This window comes from Cucurbita maxima, unplaced genomic scaffold (genome assembly GCF_002738345.1).
Source record: "Cucurbita maxima cultivar Rimu unplaced genomic scaffold, Cmax_1.0 Cma_Scf00006, whole genome shotgun sequence".
NCBI classification, from domain to species: Eukaryota; Viridiplantae; Streptophyta; class Magnoliopsida; order Cucurbitales; family Cucurbitaceae; genus Cucurbita; species Cucurbita maxima.
The window spans coordinates 3,718,753-3,731,523 of NW_019272022.1; the positions used below are offsets into that span (position 1 = coordinate 3,718,753).

Here is a 12,771-nt window from a genome sequence, read left to right on the forward strand (position 1 = left end):
TTTATATCGACAGAAATTTATTGATACGAAAGAAAACGGGATAGGAATTACATAAAAACTTAAACTAAAATTTGAAATTTAGACATAAAAGCAATAGATAAGAGTAAATCAATCAAGAGAATTAACAATAAGTTTCAAATCCTCAAGAAAAACAGCTCCATCTCCATCACCATCCATAGAAGCCACAATAGCCATGCAATCCTCCAATGAAACATCCAATCCCAAATTCACAAACACTTCATAAAGCTCTTCTCCACTCACAAGATCATCCCCATCGGCGTTTAGAGCCTCAAAGGCAACCTTCAAATACCTCCCCACCTCCCCAACTTCCACACTCCTTGCACTCATCTCCAAGAACTCCCCCATGCTCAGCAGCCCATCTCGGTCGACGTCGCCCTCCTCCATCATCACGTTCACGTCCTGCTCGCTCAGGTTGTACCCTAGCGAGCCCATGATCCCCCCGACCTCCGCTGCTGAGATCAAACCATCGTTGTCGGCATCGAATGCTCGGAATGCTTCTATGAGGCTGAAGATGTGGCTTAGGCTGTCGGTCTCGGCGGAGAGAGATGCTTCTTGAGCCATGGTTTGTGTTTAGATGTGTGTATTGGAAGGCATAGGAAGAGGTGTATTTATATATAGGTGAAGTGAAGAGAAAAGGAGGTTGGGATCAATTATTTAGCCACTTTAGGGGTATGAGATTCCTGCCTACCTCAAACTGTGCGCATCAATTTATTCATTAAAGTTAGCACATGATTCTAACGCGGAGTATCTGAAGCAGATGCCTGAGAATAGGAGCTTCCGGTGAATTTGCTTGGTTAAAGGGAAATTAATGATTTACGTGTATAGTTTGGTGACCATTTGAGTCCACCAACACCACTTAGGCTTGCAAGGTGTATGCTTGTATAAGGCATGTTGTTTATGGCTGCATGTCTGTTACATGCTCAAACCCTTGCCTTTATTACTTTATCGCTTTCCTTTATTACTTTCATTTCCTTGCTTTTTCTAAGTGTAGGACGTTTTGGCAGATTTACTGCTTTCATGATATATAATTTTCTTCTTGCTTTTTCCAAGTGTATGACGGCAAAATCATGTCTGTGCCTGATAGACATGATTATAGGAGATGTGATCAGTCGTCAACTTGTCAAGGCCTAAGGCCTATCAGACTTGAATCATCTCAAAATGTATTATAAGAGAATGCAACTAGTCGTCAACTCCTATCACCTAGATTTTGTATGACATGAAATCACATCTAGGCTTGCCTGACCTGAATCACCTCAAAATGTATTATAGGGGATACTTTTCTCGAAAAATTACATGCTATTTAAACCATTGTGTTGTCCTTTGCTTATATATCATAAAACATTGTTTTCAATCTCTCTCAACCTTCTTTCAAAATCTAAAACCTTCTCTCAAATCCAAAGACTTTTCTAAAACCTTCTCTTAAACCAGGGCCAAAAACGTGAGCATATATTATTCGACCGTAGGCGACACGATCTAACTAAATTGGCTTGACTAACTCAGTGCTAAGAGTGAATACCACACAATCACTAAATCCGCTAACTAAGTTGGCTTGACTAACTCAGTGCTAAGAATGAATACCATACCATCACTAAATCCTCTGCCAAAAAAAGGGCGATCGTGACAAGGGATGGGGCATGGTCAACCCTGTCCAAAGTGATAGCGGCTGTAGCATCCACCGGTAATGTATAAAGTAGTATAAAAAATCCCTTGAATTTAAAATAGGTATAAAGTAGATAAGAAAACACAAATCGGCTTAATTTTTAAAAATAGAACTCATAATATTTAATCACCAATTAGAAAAAGAACAAACACAAGAAAAAAAGAAAGAAAAAACTAAGCCTAATTCCTATTGGTAATATTGTAAATTATCCACATGAAGAAAAAAAAGACAATAATGAATAGATAAAAATTTACTTCTTTTTTTTCCTATGAAAAGCAAAGCAGGCCATCTTATAAGATCAATTTAAAGAGTAACAAAAGGGCGAAAATACCGAAAAGATGCAAATTGCAGCGCCATCTTCAGCTGCAACTGCAAACAAAGAGCACATTACCTATCCAACCCTTTTTCCGATTGTTCTATTAAAAAACCAAACAAAATCAGTTGTAAGAAAGGAGAGACGACTTGTAACCTATCACTTATTGCACTTCGCCAAACCAACACCAACACCAACACTCACTCTCTGCTTCCTGCCCAACATTCTCAATTTTTTTTTTCCTTTTATGACTTTAAACTGACAAAAAGGATCCAACATGAAAGATTTTTAGTATTCAGACAGCATTGGAGGGTTCTGGTAACTTGCATCTGATCGGCTTCAATGACGGCTTCATTTTCATGTACTGCAACAAAACAATTGTAGTTTTGAGTGCTCGGAAAATGTTGTATAAATACAGCAAACAAAACAACTGAGTTAAAACAATCTCAACTCTAGCAATTTGCCTAAAGTCATAAATATCCTCATCAGCAAATAACAAAATAGTAAGACCCTTCAGTATTTATATCCCCTTTGATCGTATTGTCCGATATCTAGCTAGCTAATGAGCACCTTACAATATTTAACATTGGAAACCAATATCACTTAATTTCTTAGGTTAGTAAGCACAAGAATTGAATCCTGACTTCAGGGAAATCAGAGTTTATAACTTGTCCTGTTGATAAGTAGTCAAGCCTATGGTTATTATCCAGATCCCCAAATTAAAAAAAATAATAATGGTTGCAACAGTGACATAATTTAAGTTTAAGCTAGGACCATGCGTATTATTGACCAGCACGTTCTCGACACAATTAAGCATTAAAATGACAGAAACCCAGGAAAAGAAAAGATCATACTCATTCCTGTATACTGCGTCAAATTTTCTTTTGAGAAGAAAACTGACACTGAAATCAAACAACGATAGCCAAGCAATGCTGAAGCAAAAAATTTAATGACAAGATAGGAAACAAGCACCATTTACCTGCTCATAAAAAGCATTAATCTCCTCTTCTGTAAGCGCTTCATCATCTCCTGAATTTTCTTCCCATCCAAGAGAACGAAGAAATGCAGCCTCTTCCTCATCTGTACATAATGCTATGCTAGGACTCAAACTTTTATTCACGGTCTTGGAAAACCTCTGATCCTCTTCGGTGATATTGCCATTGCTAATCAACTCATCTGTAACAGTAGAAGGCTGCACTGGAGAACCACCTGCTTCCTCGTTAACTATCCCCGACTTTTCCTTGACAGGGGATGTGCAAATACCTGAATCTTGGAGACTAGTGGAACCATTTACGGAAGTTTTCTTCTTTATGAGATTAAAGAAATCATTCCTGCTTTGCGATTGAGAAGGGGGTCTCTTTTCCAAAGTGGATGCTGATTTCAGATCTAAGGCCGCCGCCTTCCGCTCCAAAGAGGATGGAGGATTCAGGTTGTTCCTTGAAGTCTTCGGTGTTGCTGAAGAGGCAACAGAAGGCTGGCAATTTGGAGCTCTACTGTTGACATTACTAATAGGATTTGAGCTGTCTTTTAACACACCATTTTCCCACACTGGTTTGAGAACCAGGAATTTCCCATGAGAGGCCTTTGGAGAATCAGACTTGACTTGTCCACCTCGAAGAGATTGACTATTATGCTGCACAATAGGGAGCTGTTGATGACCTCCCTTGGCAGGCACATGCAGTTCAGTAGTTCTGGATGCTCCTTTGGACTTGGATTTTTCAAAAGAATTAAGGACCTGAGAAGGAAATGAGGCAACAAATCAGAGATAATTTAAAGTTTTGTGGTCAACACATTCAGTCATTCGAACAATTGTCTTTAACATGGATAAAGTTCCAGAGAATGTTATATCGCCAGAAAAGATTTCCAATATGGATTATGGAATAAGAAATATTTCACCACTATGAGTTTCCAATAAATACCTTTTCCTCTAAGATTCTATTATTTTCATCATTAACATATCTATTTTGATAAAATGATCAAGAAAGCTTCATTGTAACCAAGAATGTCATTTATAACACAACTTGTCCCTCTTCAACCCTTAAAAAAGGACCTAGAAAAAAAGGATTCCCAAATCAGAATTGAAGACAGAGAGATTCAGATTATGCAATCAGTATAGCTAAAAAATTCAACATGGGACCAACACGACTTAGTTGTGTACAATGAGAGCTGACTTGCAACATATTTTTGCACTTGAAGGAGAGTGAGATCGAATGTAAAAGGGTAATGGAAACTGTACATTTGTAGGGTCCAGTAGGATACTCTGGGCCCTAGGGACCCTTAGCTGCAGTACAGGCCAAAGTTGTAGTGGAACAGGAAGCCAGAAGACAAGGGAGTTTGTTTAGTGAGATTGTGGCTAAAAATGACATTGATCTGTTTTATAGAAGACTCGGCTTTTGAGAAATAGATTAATGTTCAAATATTCTTAAGAAAACCTTCACATCTTTGAGAAAATGTCTCTGTTGTTGCTTGCTAATGGAGCTCCAATTCCGAAAATTTTATAATACTTTATCCAATTTATAAACATCTTTTTCAGTAGCTTACATTTGAGTTAGATCCTTTTTTCTGCGTCTCAATCTTGTTCACTTGGCTTTGCCTATGAATCTATAATTCTTGTGCTGAACTCGGAGACATTCATATTTTCATCACTTATAGAACTCGTCTAACATTATTACTAATATTATTTCACAATCTTTGCATTATTATTTTTCACGAAGGAATATATTGCCCAAGACATTGTCACAATCACAATTACAAATCTTCCATATCAGCAATAAAATATGAGCATAAACGAATATGTTTAACAGAACTCGTTTTATTTTCACTTCATTACTTGAATTTTCTAATTCAAACATTAACTAGAAGAACAACATCCCACGCAACCAACATGTTCCAATGATCATGAAAGCTCAATTATGTAAATCAAATAGTCAACAGATAAGAACAATTTGGCTCCTCTGGGGCAATGCCATCAAAATATCAAGATTTTAACTTTAGAAAATATCCCATTCATATCATGATGCCATCACGTTTTAGCTATTGTCTTTAGCTATTAATATTTTACCCATCTTTTGTCTCCAAAAACAGAGTGGGCCTAAGATTACCAATGAGAAGAAGTATAACCTGCAAATAATTCCTAAAGAAAGCTTCGGGGTTTAAAAGTTCTCAATCTCCAAAGATTTTTTTTTACTAGTACAAATGAACAGCGATAAGACACCAATATTAGACACAGAAGATTAACAGAAGAATATGGAAAAATAAAGATTCCCGTTGCCTGAACCATAAAACAAGTAGATTTCAGGAATATTGAACTATAAAAATAGCATCGCTGAAGAAAAAACTTACAGAAACTTTCGGCATTGAAGGCGTTACTGGGATTAATTGCCTGGACTGCTTAATAGCCAATTCCTCGAGCCTCTGTGACTGGCAGAATACAAACAAAAAATGGAATTATATCAACTGCGGTAAATGTGTTCTACAAAATTTGAAGAGGAAAACAACTACCTCAGTTGACTGAGGCGCAGCACGAGCTCTTGTTGGTGCCTGTGTTAAAGCTTCAGCCATCTTTCGTGGAGTTGTTGCATTTGGAGACCCCAACCCAGAATTAGCAGCAACAGTCGGTTGAACAGATGATGGAGCAGCTGTACTGCCTGTGACTATAGTTGGCACCTCAGCCAGAGCTGACGTCCATCCCTCCCAACCAATGAAAGTTGAATTTCCAATAGTCAAGCTCTGAACAGATGTGGTCAAGCCAGGAGATGATACTCTTCCTACATCTGGTCCTCCTTGCCTTTCTTCTGATCCAAGTGATGGAAAATCCTTGTCAAAAACAGCCTTATCAGTGATACCATTAATGGTACTTCCTGAATGAAAGCCATTAATGTTCGGGTTACGATTATAGCCTCCACTTTTTGAGTCAACAGCAACTCTTTGAGGAAATAAATCACCTTGCTTCCTAGATATCATCGATTGGGAACGCTGCAAAGCTCCTTTATCAGCCCTACTGGAATATGTATTTGGCAGAGGGCCAGAAAAGTCATGACCCCAAGGGTCCCCAAGATTTGAAGTTTCTTTCTCCTTCTCACGGTCCCTATCACGATGATTCCTATTAAAACCACTGTAAGCATTTTTTCCAGAGACATGACTAGAGCTCCTCTTTGAGCTTGACGAAGATGACCAATCCAATAAATCAATGTGCGGTTTATCTATATCGCTAATGCTCTTTGAAGTTCTACTCCTCGAGTATTGAGCTTGCGAAGAAACATCTAGTCAACAGTGAATAATAACAAATTACTGAATATAATGAAATAAAATAAATAAGACTGTTGAAAAGGAATAGGTTGATGTCCAAAATATTGTAAACTACAAACTACCTGAGTTAGGAGAAGGCGATGCAAATTGTTGGGCTGAATTTCCACTCCCAGAAACACTTCCAGAATTTCTCAGCCACTCTGGAACTAATGTAGGTTCACTTCTTTCCATCATGAGTATTAAACATGATCAACCATGACAGCATAACACGTCTTGTATCCTTAACCACATTCTTTAAATAGTTATTAAGACAACGCCAGCAGAAGTACTAGTCCTTCCTAATGCCCGCAGCAAATCGTGAAAGTGCTATAATTGTTTATAGAGGCATCAATGAAATAAAAGAGTTAGGCAAGACACTAGTTGGAAGGACGCCAGTATTACAATTGTTTGAAGGATGGAATGGAAAGATTTGACTCAGCCTAGATAAAAAAAATTAATCCTCATCTACAGACTAGCTAACTTCCCACCCTGTCTTGCAGATTTATTCTCCTCCAACAACGATTCTGCATTAGAAATCGTTGTTACTGAATTCTAATTGACAATGACAATATCGCTTGAACCCTCTGAAGTTTCACCAAAAGCATTAATTGCAAAGGATTGCAGCCTGATGACAAAAGAATGCTATGGCAATGGCATAAAGACTATTTGAAAGAAAATGCAACGGAATGAAGAAGAGCAATTCGCTTTCCCTCACCCATCTTCCCCAAATAACGGATTGGAAGGCAGCGTCAATAACTCAGAAGCCCCTCATCACAGTGTAAAATGGCGGTAGAAATAGGAATGGAGATTATATCTACGTTCACAGAGGAAGAACACTCAGAATTCGGACGCAACACTAGAAAACGCCGCAATAAATTCAATCAGAAGACCCTTAAAGGAGTAAACAAAATCAGAGAAAACAACAACAAAAGTGCAAACAATAAAAACCCTAGAGCATGCTACATAAAATAAACTTCGAATCCACACCCTATAATCAGAAACAACAATCTCATAGCCGAAATAACGGAAGTAAATCCCAGCAAATAAGCAACACGGAGGGAGGGATTAAGAAAGAATACTAACCGTCAGCCCAGTGATTGAAATTGAAAGAAAGGGGAAACCAAAGGAGTGGGTATAAGTGGTGAATGGAACCCTGTATCGAAGCAATGCGTCTGGGAAGAACGCAAAAGTTGGAGAGTAGGAGAAGAGAGCAGATAAATGAAGGAATCGGGGAAGAACTTAGGCAAAATGGGGACTGAATTATCGTCGGATATGGAATGGGAATTGAGTTGATGATTATTGGTCCGCCATGCGAGAGACGACGAGAACAAAGAAGGAATTGGAAAAGGCGAATAGAAGAAATTGATACTCAAAATGTAACATGCGAAGAACGGCACTCTTCACACGAGAAAATAATATCCGTTTTCTATTAAAAATTAAAATTAAAATCCATTTATTTACTTTTATTATTATTATTATTAATTCAAATTTAATTAGATAAAAAAAATAGTATTTATGATTTTATCTCCTAATATATTAATCAAGTCTTAGCTAAAGTTTAAAAATTTATCTCTTCATATTAAATGTAATTAAGATATAATTGATAAAAAATTTAAATATATTAGATATCAATAACTATACTATTAGCCTAAATTTAGGCTCAACTTATTATTTACACTAAATTTTAATAAAATTTCAAAATTAAAAAATGCTAAATAAATTAGTATAAATTTAAAGATATAATATATATTAATTGGGGAGTGATTCAAACTTATAAAACAAAAAATAAATAAATAAATAGATTTTTTTTTTATTCAAACAATTATAAAAATTGGATTTATATAATATTTTATTCAATTAACCATATACAAATTAATGTCATAATTTTAAACTCATAGTTTTGAAAAAAAATTGTTAAATTCTTTTTTTTTTTAGTTAAATAATAAATTTAGTTATGCACGTTTAAGAATTATAATTACTATACGTGTTTCACAATTTTGTAGCATTCTCAAAACTCATGAACATGTCGTTTCTTTTGCTTACCCACCCAATCTTTTATTTTAACTTATGTCTGTCTAGTGCACAATCGTACCTTTTATTTTCACTTATATCTAATGTCACAATCGCACTTTTTAGGTAATGTCACAACAATTATGAAAGTCAATTGCATTGAAAACACGTAGACAATAGCTGTTATAATACTTGATCGAGGTAAGTTTGATGACTACCTAGTCCTCATTTTTTTACATTGTGAGACAATTCAAATATAGGAGTAATCATTTAACATGAAAGGAAATAAAAAGGGTTTAATATATCACAGGTATGCAACTATAGACAAGATGTTCTAGACAGACATGACCATGACACACACGTCAAGTCAAATAAATTGACATGACATGCAAAAGATTCAATCATGGTAACCATTTGGAATATCAAAATGAAACTCTAAAAATTAGTTTTAAATTATTTATAATAAATTTAACAAATGATGAGAATAAATTCTAGTTTTTAAAATATAGGAATAATTCAAATAACATATATGCAAATAAGACTTTACAAAACAAATGAAGATAATGGGTGTCAAAAAGAATACAGAAAGTTCATCTCAATATACACACTCTCCTTTGTGCTGCCATGTTGCAGGGCGAGCCCTCACTATCCGGTTAACACTTCCATTGAGTATTGGGTGATCTAGCCGAGGACTCCCATGAACTGGACTTTCTGCAGATCAAAACAAAAGGGATGAATCAAAGGTTACTGATCATTCTCCTTTATCCGCTTCCCTGTCATCGTCTTTGTCGACGTTCTGCGCTTGCTTCACGAAACTAAGTTCACTCTCTGGCTTTGCTCGGTTTAGGGATTGAGCTTCTTCATCATCAGATTGAGCTCCGATTTCATCAGAGTAAGCATACCTTGGTTCATGATTGTTAAAACTTAGGATTAGGCTGAAAGAAAGTGGTAAAACATTGGAAAGTATAGAACACACCGTTGAGAACTTTGTGATGGAGCCCAGAGATAGCAGATAACGCATAATAAAGCAAATGCAAGAATGTTCCAAAAAGCAGTTATGATCCAAGCACTCTGCCACCTTTCATTAAAGGGATCTGTCGCCTTGAAGTAGACCTACCATATGCAAAAGCTTATCATGAAACATTGCTGTACAAGACAGCACTAAAATAATAACAAGAAGACACGGTGGGCAAGAGTCCCTAAAACAATGAGGTTCATGTAGATTTCATTATGCAATTTGAACTCTATTAGTAACCCTGGAGAAAACTTTCCATAATTATACACCAATTACTGCACTGCATGCATCACCCAAAAGATGCACACACTAACGGTAACAACCCAAGTTTACCGCTAGCAGATGTTGTCTACTTTGGCTCATTACATATCGCCGTCAGTCTCATGGTTTTCAAACGCATCTACTAAAGAGAGGTTTCTACACCCTTACAAGGAATGTTTCATTCTTCTCTCCAACCAACATGGGATCTCACAATCCATCCTCCTTGGAGACCCAGCATCCTCGTTGGCACAACGCCTGGTGTTTGGCTCTTATACCATTTGTAACGGCTCAAGCCCATTGCTAGCATATATTGTCCACATTGGTCCGTTACGTATCACCGTCAGTCTTACAATTTTAAAACGCATCAGTTAGGGAGAGGTTTCCACACCCTTGTAACAAATGTTTCGTTCCCCTCTCCAACCGATATGGGATCTCGAGGGCTCAGCGTCCTCGCTGGCACATCTCTCGGTGTCTGGCTCTTATACCATTTGTAATGGCCCAAGCCCACCGCTAGCATACATTGTCCGCTTTGGCCCGTTACGTATCACCGTCAGCCTCACAATTTTAAAACGCGTCACTAGGGAGAGGTTTCCACACTCTTATGAGTAATGCTTCGTTCCCCTCTCCAACCAATGTGGGATCTCACACTAACTTCAGTATCCGGTTTTTATATTTCGTTTTTCATTTGGTAAAGCATTAGGTTGGCACTATAGATGTCTACATGGATAAAGGAACAAAATGTGTAAAGAGTTTGAAGTCATACCTCATATCCAATCCAAGCAACAGAAGCAATGACAGTGGCCACCAAAGCATTTGAGAACTTCCTATATATTTCCAACTTAACAGAGCTCCTCTTCATCTGAAAGAAAAGGACAAAAACAAGTTTATCTAATGAGAGGATCCATGCTGTTAAACTTGGCGGATATCAGGAACAGGAAAGCAATACCTGTAGCTGCTCTAACGTCCTTGAAAGGGAAGTAAAAATCCACAATATTAAAAATGCATCTAGGAACGCATCAGGGAGGACTAGGAACAGTCTTGCTCTTCCAGAAACATCATTTATAATCCCAACATACTCTGTAATATCCAATAACTCAGATGCCAAAAAGTAAGTTATCCCCAGAAGAAGAACCTTTGAGGTAAGACCACCAAGAGTGGGCCGAACGACACCATAACCCATGGCAATTGTCAGTATAAGAAGCCGTGTAACAGTTTTCCTTACAGCAGCCACAGTCACCACCCATGTTGTGATTACGACTGGCCTAATTCCGGTATCGTTAAAGTTTACATACTCGAAGTACCAAAGGACCATCTCAAATAATCCGAGCGCAACAATGACTGTGATGCAATGCTGAAGTTGCAGAATATCTCTCCAGAACCTCACATACTGAGATAGCCAAATGACAATAAGCAATAAATATGCAACGGACATACATACATAAAATCTCATTAAAGAGAACATCCGTCCTGGTAAATAACCATGGGGATTTTTCCACTTTGTTCTCCCACTCATCACCAATCCTTTGAGGTTTGGATCACATGTTACAAAGAACAAGTTATACATTCCAGTTTTTGTAATGGAAACCTCCATATCTTCCATGCGAGTGTGAAGATAGTTACCACTGAACTGCACATTTAAAACAACAGGCCAGTTAATATCTGATGAAGAAGGTCTTTTAATGACTTCCCCTTGCTTACATCCTTCAAACTTGGCAAGATCTGGAGTGCAACATACAGCTCTCTGTCCACCATAAGCCGAACCACCAATGTTATCGCGATCAGCAGCCTCGAAGATGATAACTTGTATCAATCCAGGGCTATGCTCCATGTCTGTATGTTGGTCGGCAGCAGCCTTGCTCCTCCAAAAGGTGATATTATAAAATCTGTCCCATTTGTAAATTTCATGTACTGAGAGAAGAATACATACATATATACATACAGATTATAAACATTCAGTGAGCTACAGCAGGGCATAAATTTTTCAAAAACCAGTTTCTGTGAATAATTTAATCCTTCAAACATTCTCGAGGATGCGTGCAGATAGGTCAATATGATCTTTAGAAACAAGAAATTGAATGACTAGCCAAGTTGTTCAAAACAAATTTTCTAATCAAATATGATCTTTAAACAAAACGAAATTCTTCAATGTAACGATATTGTTCTTCATTTTCTATCTCGCCAATGAATCATGTTTTAAAGCCAAATGTTACCCCCAATATAACAAAATGAACACAGATCCAGCTCAAGTATAATCAAATTAAAACGCAATTACAGCTCAATTTCAAGGACACCTTCAACAAAACCTATCCACACGGACTCGCAAAAGAAGCACATGAATCAAAATCAAGACATCAAAAGAGTTAGGAAGAGTACTGGATCGAAGATTGGACATTGCGGACAGAAGACGTATCGGAATTAGCCGCGAGAGAAGCCGCAAGACCTTCACTGCCGCCGGAGAGAAGGAAAGAGTTGCCGACATCAATGAAAGCTTCTTTGTCGTAGAAATGGATTGATGCATTGGCTAGATTCACTGTGAGTGACTGCAAGAGTATGAACCAAGCATACAAAATGAATAAAGGATTTGAAACAGCAAGAGATCTCTGTTTCAAGATATTCATGGCGACGGATCAAACAGAAAAACAAGAAATAGAGAGAAAGAGAGACAAAGAGAGGGATCGGCGTTAGAATGGAATCGGCAGATGAGGTCGGAGTCCGATTGTCAGAGAAGCAGTTGTCAGTGGGTCGGTACAAAAAGGGAATCCTACCACACGCGCTCACCTTATATGTGATTGAGACAGCACAAAATAAATTCTGTTAATTCAAAAATGTCAGAGGATCAAAATTAATATATATATTTTTTTTAATTCAATATCCTAAATTATATATATATAGATAGTAATTTATTGTCTTCTACCAGACATTAGTTAAATTAAATTTTGGTGGATTTGAAAAAATTAAAATTTAATTTTTTGATTTAAAATGATAAAATTTGTCCCAAAGAAATTCTTATAATATAGACAATTTTCGGAAGTTTTATTTAATTATATATATAAAATGTAACGGTCCAGATCCTCCTCTTGGGTTTTCACTCAAGGCTTTAAAACGCTTCTGTTATGGAAGGTTTCCAAGTGGTTTGTTCTCCTCTCCAGCCAATGTGGGACATCACAATCTACCCCTTCGGGGCCCAGCGTCCTCACTGGCACC

General features: G+C 37.3%; 3 protein-coding genes across 4 annotated transcripts; all 3 read right to left on the reverse strand.

Annotated features, from left to right (window-relative positions):
* On the reverse strand, window positions 1-612 carry LOC111480326 (probable calcium-binding protein CML29). The gene has a single exon (XM_023125300.1). It carries the CDS (start codon window positions 580-582, stop codon window positions 109-111), a length of 474 nt encoding a protein of 157 aa, XP_022981068.1. The 5' UTR covers window positions 583-612; the 3' UTR covers window positions 1-108.
* A 1,336-nt stretch (window positions 613-1,948) lies between these two features.
* On the reverse strand, window positions 1,949-7,664 carry LOC111480259. 2 transcript variants are annotated; one of them, XM_023125200.1, is made up of 6 exons: window positions 7,365-7,664; window positions 6,365-6,608; window positions 5,496-6,256; window positions 5,337-5,414; window positions 2,974-3,729; window positions 1,949-2,358 (listed from the first exon to the last, which is right to left on the reverse strand). In XM_023125200.1, exons 2-6 carry the CDS (start codon window positions 6,474-6,476, stop codon window positions 2,290-2,292), a joined length of 1,776 nt encoding a protein of 591 aa, XP_022980968.1. In that variant the 5' UTR covers window positions 6,477-6,608; window positions 7,365-7,664; the 3' UTR covers window positions 1,949-2,289. The 2 variants fall into 2 exon arrangements, with proteins under 2 accessions (XP_022980968.1, XP_022980966.1); XM_023125198.1 differs by having other exon boundaries at window positions 6,365-7,095.
* Window positions 7,665-8,750: 1,086 nt separating this feature from the next.
* LOC111480265 (transmembrane protein 87A-like) lies at window positions 8,751-12,334 on the reverse strand. The gene is made up of 5 exons (XM_023125206.1): window positions 11,941-12,334; window positions 10,514-11,450; window positions 10,331-10,426; window positions 9,268-9,404; window positions 8,751-9,193 (listed from the first exon to the last, which is right to left on the reverse strand). The coding sequence occupies exons 1-5, from the start codon at window positions 12,183-12,185 to the stop codon at window positions 9,043-9,045; spliced, it is 1,566 nt and encodes a 521-aa protein (XP_022980974.1). The 5' UTR covers window positions 12,186-12,334; the 3' UTR covers window positions 8,751-9,042.
* Window positions 12,335-12,771: the final 437 nt, after the last annotated feature.

Excerpts from the sequence above, each read along its gene's own strand:
- LOC111480259 (XM_023125200.1), bottom strand. The coding sequence starts at position 6,476 with ATGATGGAAAGAAGTGAACCTACATTAGTTCCAGAGTGGCTGAGAAAT. Across the intron at positions 6,257-6,364 it reads ATCGCCTTCTCCTAACTCAG|ATGTTTCTTCGCAAGCTCAA; the intron begins GTAGTTTGTAGT and ends ACTGTTGACTAG. Across the intron at positions 2,359-2,973 it reads TTAATGCTTTTTATGAGCAG|TACATGAAAATGAAGCCGTC; the intron begins GTAAATGGTGCT and ends GTTTTGTTGCAG.
- LOC111480326 (XM_023125300.1), bottom strand. The coding sequence starts at position 582 with ATGGCTCAAGAAGCATCTCTCTCCGCCGAGACCGACAGCCTAAGCCAC.
- LOC111480265 (XM_023125206.1), bottom strand. The coding sequence starts at position 12,185 with ATGAATATCTTGAAACAGAGATCTCTTGCTGTTTCAAATCCTTTATTC. Across the intron at positions 11,451-11,940 it reads AATGTCCAATCTTCGATCCA|ATTTTATAATATCACCTTTT; the intron begins GTACTCTTCCTA and ends CAAATGGGACAG. Across the intron at positions 10,427-10,513 it reads GGACGTTAGAGCAGCTACAG|ATGAAGAGGAGCTCTGTTAA; the intron begins GTATTGCTTTCC and ends CTTTTCTTTCAG.